At 64.3% G+C, this 10038-nt stretch overlaps 2 protein-coding genes across 2 annotated transcripts in view; one reads left to right on the top strand and one right to left on the bottom strand.

Moving 5' to 3' along the window:
* Positions 1 to 2143: 2143 nt before the first annotated feature.
* ZNF513 (zinc finger protein 513) lies at positions 2144 to 4142 on the top strand. Its single transcript, XM_009282298.1, has 2 exons — positions 2144 to 2779; positions 3008 to 4142. The coding sequence occupies exons 1-2, from the start codon at positions 2173 to 2175 to the stop codon at positions 3757 to 3759; spliced, it is 1359 nt and encodes a 452-aa protein (XP_009280573.1). The 5' UTR covers positions 2144 to 2172; the 3' UTR covers positions 3760 to 4142.
* A 153-nt stretch (positions 4143 to 4295) lies between these two features.
* SNX17 (sorting nexin 17) overlaps positions 4296 to 10038 on the bottom strand; it is a 6496-nt gene continuing 753 nt past the window's right edge. Inside the window, 15 exon segments of the mRNA XM_019472858.1 lie at positions 4296 to 5053; positions 5144 to 5185; positions 5549 to 5623; positions 5811 to 5888; positions 6015 to 6137; positions 6500 to 6703; positions 6864 to 6956; positions 7074 to 7143; positions 7529 to 7616; positions 7817 to 7907; positions 8325 to 8435; positions 8617 to 8681; positions 9071 to 9188; positions 9635 to 9746; positions 9748 to 9767. Of these exon segments, the coding sequence (XP_019328403.1) occupies positions 4934 to 5053; positions 5144 to 5185; positions 5549 to 5623; positions 5811 to 5888; positions 6015 to 6137; positions 6500 to 6703; positions 6864 to 6956; positions 7074 to 7143; positions 7529 to 7616; positions 7817 to 7907; positions 8325 to 8435; positions 8617 to 8681; positions 9071 to 9188; positions 9635 to 9746; positions 9748 to 9767 (1410 nt within the window). The 3' untranslated portion in view covers positions 4296 to 4933.

The raw sequence follows: 10038 nt of genomic DNA, 5'->3' as shown, positions 1-10038 counted from the left end.
GCGTTCCGCGTTCCCCTTCCCGGATCACGGGGTGAGGCCCCGTCCCCTGGCAGGGGCCGCGCTGGTGGTTTCTGGCCGCCACTGGGGCCGGCAGGCCACCCCGCCGCCACCGGGCTCATCCCCAGAGCTGTCCGCACTGCTCTGCCCAGGAGCCTCCAGTTCCCCAAGCCGCCAGGGCAGGGCTTTGCTGCCCACCTGGGAGCCGGGGCCTCAGTCCTGTGGGATCCTGCCCCACTGCCGCCCCTCGGCATTGCATGGGCTGCGGGGAGCTGGGCCAGGGCTGTCTTTCCACCAGCCTCTGTTCCCTGCCACTCGCCTGTCCCACAGGCCCCCCGGCCCCTTTGTGCAGCTGGCCAGCCAGCAGCACGCCGGGCTCCAGGTTAGCTTGCAGCGCGAGGCAGCCAGAGGAGTGGATGACACTCCAGCTCCGTTAAGGTGCCTCACAAGGACCGGTGGAAGCATCACTCACTGCCCTTGACAGCGAGCAGTGAATAATGTGGGGACATAATGGCGAGAGGAGGGGGGTGTGGTGGACTGCCCGACCCCAGTGGCTCTGTCCCCTCGCTGTCTGCAAGGGCTGTGCTCCGGTCTGCATGCTCGGCAGCTGCACCAGGCCATGCCGACAGCTCCTGCTCTCGTGCTGAGGCACAGTCCCAGCTGCCTGGCAGATGGGGTTCTGTTCCAAGGGCTGCGCTTCCCCACAGCCTCTGCACAGAGCCCAGCGCCAGGACAAAGCCCGCTCAACGGCTCTGGGAGCCGGACTCTCTGAGGGCTGAAAGCCGCTCTCTGCAGCAGACCTTCTGCCATCAGAAATACCTTCCTTCTCACTCCCAGCCGCCAGCCCCAGCTGGGGAGCAGGACCAGGCACCTCAGGGCCCACTGAGGAGGTCAGGAGAGCCATCACCGGCCACATCCTCGTCCTCACCCCATCGGCCACACTGTCCTACCTGGGCAGCACTGACACAGGCACGCTCAGGGGACAGTGCTCCAGGGATGCTGTGGCACTGCTGGATTGTGGGCCTGAGCTGAGGAGGCAGGGGAGTTCCTCGGTGTGGGGCCTGAGGTAGGGTCGAGGGTTCCCCTGGCAATAGCCAGGCCCTCGCAGGATGCCCCATTCTGGTGTCTGCACTTCAGGCAGTGCTTGTGAGAGGGGACCAGAGGCTGGAGGGACCGCCCCATCCCGCAGTGTGGGAGCAGCCTCACTCCTGCACCTGCCTGGGCCTCTGGGAGCTGGACCCAGCTGGATGGGCAGCAGCAAAGGGGACGGCCCAAGCTGCTTCCCGGGGTGGTGGGTCTCGTGGGCCACAGGGCTCCAGCTTAGGCACAGCCAGGCACAGCTTGAGGCTGGTAGTGGCAAGGCTTCGGCTGCATGTCACTGCTCTTCTGGCTCCAAGCACCAGCCTGGGGGCACATGTGGGGCACGGGGCCAGCAGGCCAGCCTGAGGCGGCTGCAGGGCAGTGGACTCTGCTCCTGTCATCCCTTCCTGGGGCACAGGCACTACCCCAGGGGCTGCAGGAGGATGTGTCTGTGCCCAGCCGGGAAGCAGAACTGCCCTCTGAGAGCATGGCACAGACGTCCCCCCCACTGCCATGGGACAGCAGTGCCATGTGGTGCTGGGGAAGGTCTGTTTTCCTGCGTGATGGAGGGGGGCTGGTGTTGGAGCCCCATGGTGTCGGCCATGGGAGCAGGACCAGCTGCCATCCCTGGGGCTGGGGCAGCGGCACAGCGAGGAGGGGCCCGGAGCAAGATTTATGGGCACCCAGCCCTCCTGCCTGGGTCAGGCTGCGCTCAACACCTTCCCACCACCACTGCTTCCTACCAGCTGAGCCCGGCCCCGTGTCCCTCACCACCCGCCCTTCCTGGCACCAGGGTTCTGGCTACGGGCTGCTTCCCTGGCTCAGCCAGCCGCAGGGCGGAGGTGACAGGGTTTCCCAAGGCACCCAGGACAGGCCCTGCAGCAGGGTGTTGGGGCAGGTTGTGGCTGTCAGGCTCCTCACCCTGCTGTGCACAGTGTGGTGGGCTCCTGCCGGCTTCTGGATGCTGCTAGGGCGGGTGCAGCTGCCTGGCCCCTTCTGGCTGCGGTCCCCTCCTTGGGATGGGCCCTGCTGGGACTGGTGGCACAAGCAGAGGGGCTGTGCCTGGGCCAGCCGGGCTGACACCGTCCCATCCCCATGGTCTTCTCAGCAGACACCCTGGTGGGGAAGATCGCCATCCCAGCGTACGCGCTGAGCGACGACGACTGCTCCTCTGGGTACCAGCAGCTCAGTGTGGAGAGCGACCCCGAGGAGGGCGGGGAGCCCAGCCCCGCAGCGCTGCCCTGCCGCCAGTGTGGGCTGCAGCTGGCTGCCAGCCTGGGGCAGAGCTGCCTGCAGTGCGCCAGTGCCGAGGGGGGCCGCAGCCAGCGCATCGTGTACTCCTGCCAGCTCTGCCCCTTCGCCTCCCACTACTCCAGCCACCTCAAGCGCCACATGAAGACACACAATGGGGAGAAGCCGTTCGCGTGCCCACAGTGTGCCTATGCCTCTGCCCAACTGGTGAACCTGACCCGACACCTGCGCACGCACACGGGGGAGAAGCCCTACCGCTGCACGTGCTGCAGCTTCGCCTGCAGCAGCCTGGGCAACCTCAAACGCCATGAACGGGTCCACAGCCAGGACAAGCCCTTCCAGTGTGCCGCTTGTGACTATCGCTGCAACCAGAGCCGCAACCTGAAGCGGCACATGCTCAGTCACCGCCTGCCCGAAGGCGAGGGGCCGCACCGGCGGGACAAGGATCCAGGTAAAAGGGGGTGGTTCAGGGGAGAGCTGCTGTGGGGGAGCCCCGTGGCACAGTCCTGGGGCTGGGGAAGGGACAAGGTGCACGTCCTGCCATTGACCTGTGCCAGGCCTGGCACCATGTGCCACCAGCCAGGGCATCATTACCCCTGAGCCCAGAGCTCTTTGTGGAGCTGAGCCCCACCAGTGCTGCACTGCCCTGCTCACAGCCCTGCTTGTTTTTGTCCCACAGAGACGCTGCTGCCGGAGCTGAGCCTGCACGTGGGCAGTGGCAATGGCCCCTTCCTGCCCGGCTGCGCTCGGCTGCGGGGTGAGGAGGCGGCCGCGCTGCCTGAGCTGCTCTTCCCCTTCACGTGCCGCATGTGTGGGCTGGTGCTGGACGACGGGTTCGCGCAGGATGAGGGCCTGGCTGAGCAGGTCTGTGGGCGCTGCAGCCTGGCAGTGCTGGGCACCGAGCCAGGCGCCAGCCCCCGCAAGGGCACTGGGGACAAAGGCTTTGCCTGCAGCCTCTGCCCCTTTGTCACCCACTACCCCAACCACTTGGCACGGCACATGAAGACACACAGTGGGGAGAAGCCGTTCGCCTGCCCACTCTGCCCCTACGCCTCTGCCCACCTCGACAACCTGAAGCGGCACCAGCGAGTGCACACGGGCGAGAAGCCCTACAAGTGCCAGCTCTGCGACTATGCCTGCGGCAACCTGGCCAACCTCAAGCGTCACGGGCGCATCCACTCGGGCGACAAGCCGTTCCAGTGCAGCCTCTGCAGCTACAGCTGCAACCAGAGCATGAACCTGAAGCGGCACATGCTGCGGCACACGGGTGAGAAGCCCTTCCAGTGCCGGGACTGCCCCTACACCACTGGCCACTGGGACAACTACAAGCGTCACCAGAAGATCCACGGCCACACGTCTGAGAGCTGGGTAAACCCACGCAATGCCAAAGCCCTCCTGGCCCCTCCAGCCGTGGGCACGGCCCTGCCCTGAGACAGCACTTAGCCCGGCTGCAGGGGCTTGGCCCTGCATCGGGCCCGGGGTGCCTCAGCCCTGGGGCACCCCAGCCACTTGCCGGCTGCAGCGCCTGCCCTCCCTGGGGGAGGAACGGGCAGCAGACTCCACAGGGGCTCAGGGCTGCCTTACACAAGATCCATGTGTGTGCCAGGGTCTCCAGCAGCCCTATCCTGCCTGGGCAGGGCGAAGCCACAACCGGCAGCTTGGGTGCCGGCCCCAGCAGCGGTGATGCCGTGCCCCCAGGCACCCCCGGGGGGCAGTTCCTGCCGTCGGAGCCTTCCTCTGCCGGAGTTTGGGGAAAAGGGGGGGAGGGGGGAACAGGACTGGTTCCATGGCTGTTGCCATGCCGGTCAGTGTAATTTATATTGTGTATAAAAGCATTAAACAGTCAGTTTTGTTATCTGCTATTCTCCTGGGGGCCTCGTTCTGCTTCAGGAGAGGACAGCATGAGGCTGGCAAGGTGTGCGGGGAGGGGAGGGACAGTGGCTACCCCCCCAACAGACAGCCCAGTACCAATCAGGATCCATTTTAATCATCATTGCAGTGTGTAAACATCGGTTACTGTCCATTAATGCTCTGGTCGGTCTGAGCAGCAGTAGATACGTGGTTACAAGCCTAGATTACGCTGGAGTCTATGAGCGGGTTAGAGAGGGGGCTCTGCGCAGAGCCCCCTGGAGACAGTTTACTGCAGTCTGTCTCTGAGCAGAAACCTAAACACTAATTTGGCATTATGGAGCCTTATGAGGGCCGCTCGATGCCGCCAAGCCACTGCCCCAGCCACCCAGGGCAGCTGCCCTCCTGCACAGCTGGGTGCTCGGGCCAGGCCCTCCTGGCTGGGGAAGGGGCAGCTCTGCCCCCTGCACTGGGCCAGGCTCCGCGACACTGCTCCAGGGCTCAGCCTGGGCACGCTGCTCAGGTTGGGCTGGTGCTGCCCTGGGAACAAGCCCTCTCCCAGCTGGAGCCAGCAGCAGGAGGAGTTTAGCTGCCCCCACCCCAAAGGCAACGGTGGGCTGGGGGTGAGCTCCCCAGCCCGGGGGAGCAGGGGAAGGTGGATGTAGCAGGTGAGAGGCACGTTGATTGCAACCTGTCTGCAGGTTGTACATTCCTCAGCGAAGGCCCTCAGGCCAGTGCTGTCCTAGGAAGGGGGGCACTACAGATCTTCATCACCAATGCCCTCAAAGGCGTAATTGCCATGGAAGTCATTAGCGCCCACATCATTAGCAGAGCTGGAGTGGCTGATCCCTCGCAGGCTGACAGAGGTGAGCTTGCTCTGTGGAGAGAGGAGATGTTAGGGAGGACGCCCACTTCCCCCCCACTCAGTCTGAGGGTGACAGCGCCAGTGCGCCCACACACAACTCACCGAGAGTTTGGCCATTGGCTCCCGGGAGGCATCAGGTGAGTCCTGCGGGGACAGCACCGTCAGGCAGCAGTGAGGCAGTGGGACACACCGCCCACCCTTCCCACCACCTGCCATCTCACTGCCCTCGGCTACCACTCACCCTCCCAGGATGAGTCCAGGCCACCATTCCTTCCCTCCCCCAGGGAGTCCCCAGGGGTCCAGGACCCCTTTTCTCTTCCCAGGGCTATGGGAATGGGGCACCGCAGCCCTCAGGCTTGTCCTCAGGGCTTGTCCCAGCCCTCCCCACCGCCAGCCCTGCCAAGGGGACAGTGGCACCTCTGGGGGTGGTGGGCTCTGGTACCCGACACACAGCAAAGCCCATGGTCGTGTTTGTCTCCCCTACCAGGGCCGCAGGGTCCCACTCACCAGCAGCGGGGGCGATTTCACAGCTTGCTGGCTATCCGAGCGCCGCAGGGCCCCGTTCACCCGCCGGCGAAACATCTGCAGGGGAGGAGCTCAGCTCAGCGGCAGGGTCCCCACGGGCAGCTCCAGAGATTAAGATGGCCCCTGGGGATCCTTCAGCTGGCCCCATCCTGAGGAGAGCAAGCAGGCCCCAGCCTAGACCCTGGGGAGTCACAAGGGCAGGATGGGATCCCACCCCAGAGACACATCCAGCCCCAACCCTCACCTTGCGGATGCTGCCTCCAGACTTTTTCACCATCAGCTCGTCCACCATGGACTGCAGGCAGATGCTCAGCATGATGGCCTGCAAGGGAGAGGTGTCACGAGGCTCCACGCACCCCACGGCCTTCCCAACACACCATGCCGAGCCCATACTGCCGCCTCGCTCCCGTCCTTGTCCACCGCTGGCCTGCTACACAGGCAGCCCTACCTGTGGACTGGTGATGGTGACCCACTGCAGCCGGTCCTTGCTCATTAGATACTCGAAAGCCAACTCCAGCTTCACCTCAGACTTCCCTGGGCTGCTCCCTGAGGGACCATTGCTCATCGGCACCTGCAAGGCCACATGCTGAGGCTGGGAGCCTCTGGAGGGAAAGCGGCCACCTTCCCAGGCCCCTGGGCTGACAGAGGGCAGCCCCCAGCCCGGTGCTGGACACCCTGCCCAGCTCCCATTGGCCTTCCACCACTGTCAGGTCCCCTCACAGCAGTGGCCCCCTCAAATGTCCTCACACCAATGACTCCCTCAGCCCCAAAGCACAACTCAGACCCTCCCCAGACCAGCTGGGCTGGAAGCAGGCAACACAGCCAGCACTTTTCCCAGGGAGAGCTGCCAGAGCAGCCCAGCACAGCCAGGTCCCACCAGACCCCACAGAGCCCTCCCTGTTCCCCAGGGCCCCGCAGGCAAGTGGCACTCACCGAGGATGTGACCCGCCAGCACCGCATGCGCGTGACCTTGAAGCTGCCTTCCTTGATCTGCTCGCTCGGCAGCCGCACCTGGAAGTTGAGCTCGTTGTTGCCAGCACTGACAATGACGTGGCAACCCTTCTCAGGGAAGTCAGTGATGCAGGGGTCGAACTTGAGATAGCCGTAGTACTTCAGGGTCTGTGCCAGGCGGATGAACTGCGGGCAGAGCCAGGAAAGCTCAGCACAGATGGCTACCCTCCCAACTGCACCTCCCGGGCCAGGAACAGGCAACAAACTCAGCACCACGCATTCACACGGGAGCGGTGCTAGTCCAGTGCTGGGGCTGCTCCAGCCACAGCATCATGCCTTCCCCTACCTCCTTCTTGGAGACTTTTTCCTGCAGGGACTTCAGCTGCCGGTGCTGTTCCTTGTTGACAAGGATCCATCCATGCTCGATGTCCGACACCGTCTACCAAGAAGCAGAGGCTGGTGAGCAGCTGGGCCCAGAGCCACCTGAGATCCCGCACAGCCGTAGCTGAAGGGTGCGGTGCCCCTCCTCACCCAGCTGGGCCGCACCAACCCTCACCTGTGCATACAGCAAGTTCAACCCCACACGATGCTCCATTACATCATCGTCATAGGAGGAGTCCCAGTAGCTAGAAGGGAATCACATGGGTCAACCTATTCCCCAGCTACTAACAGCAATGGGGAGAAAAACACCCCCCATGCTGGGACAAGGTGCCGGGCTCGCTCTCTGGCCAGCTCCCCCAGTAACCATCAGTTGCCATGCCCCACTCCCCCTCTCAAGCAGCTGCCAGAGGCGGGAAGGGCCGTGTCTGGAAAAGCGGAAACAGGGGCCAAGCCCAGCAGGGCAGCCCAGCCCCGGGTGTCATGACTGGGGACACCCAGGTGTGTTCCTGGGAGCCAAAGCACCCCATGGGTGGCAACGGCAGGAGGGGAGGGTTCCCTCTGCAGAGCAGGGAGCCCCGGACACCACCCCACTGCTCCAGCAGTCGCTGCCCCTCCAGCTCTGCCGCTCACCTCTTGCGCAGGATGATCCTGAACTCGGGGTTGTGCAGGCTGGTGACAGACACATACGGCAGCTCAAACTCCTGCAGCTTCCGCACGACTGCAGGGAAACAGCAGCTCACCAGCGGCTCAGGGCAGCAGGAGCCCACCGGACCCCTGCCAGCCAGGGTGCCCTGGGGGAGCCTGCTGGATCCCCCCCACCCAGGGCAGGGCCATCTGGTCCAAGCATACAGCTCTCGCTCCGGGGCAGGGCAGACGTCCCACCACAGCCCTCGTGGGGCTCCAGCATGCTCTACTCACAGGAGAAAGCTCCATCCTTGGTCTCTCTCACTAGGAAGAGGCTGAAGTAGCCGACCAGGTCATCTGGCAGATCCAGCTTGGAGGCCACAGCCTGGGAGCGAGAGCAGGAGGTCACCACTTCCTGCAGAGATGCAGCACTTCTACGTCCTTACCCCGCGGCAGGATCCAGCCTGTATGCATTCTAGGGCCTCTCAACAGCAGGAAGGCTGCTGCGCTGGGGGCCACAGCAGGGGGGGCAAGTGGACAAGTGGGGCCCAGGAGATCATCGCTACCATAAAACAGCTGGGGGCTTCCCAACATCAGTCTGGTCCCGGAGAGGGGCACGAGCACATCAGCACACCCCTTCCAGCTCCACTGCTCTTCAGCCCCCCAAGACAACCCTGCTTTGGGGTAGGGATGGGGCAGGGAGGGCCAGGGGGCTGCCAGGCTGAGGGAACTCCTGTATGTGTGGGAAACCACAGAACTCAGCAGGAGGAGCTGGTCCTGCCCAGCACAAGAGCTTTGGCACCTCAAGAACATCCTCTGTCTGGTCCGAGGTAAGGATGGTGACCTTGACCTTCTGGCCATTAGAGAGCAGCACTTCCAGCACCACCTCCTCTGTGGGTATCTGCTGCGTCTCCTGGAGAGAGAAACAGGATTGGCACCCTGGCCCCTCCCCGCTGCCAACCACCCTCACGCCGCTCAGACTGCCCTGCAGTCTGAGGGCCCCGGCACGCACCGCCTGGCCCTGGCGGTCGGCACTCACCCCCACACAGGCTGCCCCAGCAGCCCACCACATCCAGCGGCTCCTGCCCCCTCACCTGCTGGGCCTTGCGCAGGAAGCTGTTGAAGGTCTCACTGCCTCCCAGCGTCGGGTCCTGCCGCACTGGGGGTACAAGACAAGCAAGGAGTCAGGCGTTACGTGGGAAGGGGCAGGGACCCACACCAATGCCCGTCCACTCTGCAGCCCCTCAGAGTTTGCACCCAGACTAAGCGTGCACTGCGTGTAGGGTGTGCACATGGGCAGCCATGGACTCCCCGCAGGTGGAGGCACCAGCAGGTCTCCACCTCTGCCAGCGCAGGGAAGGGAAAGGGGCTGGGACGGAGGAGCTGACATCCAGTGGACAAGGCCAGCTAATATCAGAGCAGTATCAAGATGGGCCACAGCAAACAGAGCAGTGTCGGAAGGAAGATGTGGGCAGTGCCCCGGTGCCCTGAACAACCAAGTAGGGCGCAGCTGGCCCTAAGCTGCAGCACGGGGCAGACCCAGCTTACCAGCCTGCATGTATTTCTCCAGCTGTTCCCGTCGTTGCTCTACCTCTGCCGGGGTGAGTGTGAAGATCTTCTTTGGGGGAAAGGCTGGGACCACATTAGCGCCATACTCCTTCCTTAACTGGGAAGAGAGCAGAGTGCTGCGAGAGCCTCCAGGGAGATGGTGGCTGTTCTGACCTCCCACCCCAGCTGATTTCCAGGGCCCTGGCAAGGGGAGCGGAGAGCTCGCCAGTGTTCCTCATCCAAATGGGCAGCCAGCAGTTTGCAAGAACCCAGCCGGGACATCACAGAGCAGGAGAGGAGGCCTGCACCCAACGCCAAGGAACAGAAAACGACACCCTGGCCGGCCCCGCAGGCAGCACTGGGCAGCACACACCTGCTGCAGCCAGCACAGCGCCTGACACTGCAGCTCTCCAGCAGCACGCGGTGCCTTCCTGCAGCACCCAACGGCAGCCCACAGGGCCCAGCACCCTGTCTGCCAGGAGTGCAGTGGGCACTGTAGCGCTGCCCCGCGGGAGGAGGGCCGGTCAGCAGCAGCTCCTACCGCCACTGGGGATGGCTTCCTACCTGCTCGTGCAGCCCCAGGAGCTGGCTGTAACGCACTCGGCAGTGCAACACCCCGTTCACGTGGATGTTGTAGGCCTGCAGGGAGAGACACCAATCAGATCCCAGCACCTGCCGGATGGAGGGGCCCTGGGGCCTGCCAAGCTCAGGGCACACGGGCCACCCCAGGGAGAAGCCCCTGCAGGGCCCAGCCCCACTGCAGCCCAGGAAGAGGTGAGGCTCCTGAGGACCCTGACAAGGGGCAGATGGGGCACCCCCAGCCCTCCCCTCCTGTCAGCAGAACTCAGCCCCTGCCCTGGGAAGCACCGGGACCCACCGGCACCCTCGCATGCCCCCTGCCAGGCTGGACACTGCTGCAGGAGCTGGGTTTGCCTTGCAGGCACTGGCCCCAGCCCAGAGGCATCGAC

Source organism: Aptenodytes forsteri, unplaced genomic scaffold, assembly GCF_000699145.1.
Source record: "Aptenodytes forsteri isolate BGI_AS27 unplaced genomic scaffold, ASM69914v1 Scaffold261, whole genome shotgun sequence".
NCBI classification, from domain to species: Eukaryota; Metazoa; Chordata; class Aves; order Sphenisciformes; family Spheniscidae; genus Aptenodytes; species Aptenodytes forsteri.
This window is presented reverse-complemented; position numbering and strand designations above follow the sequence as displayed.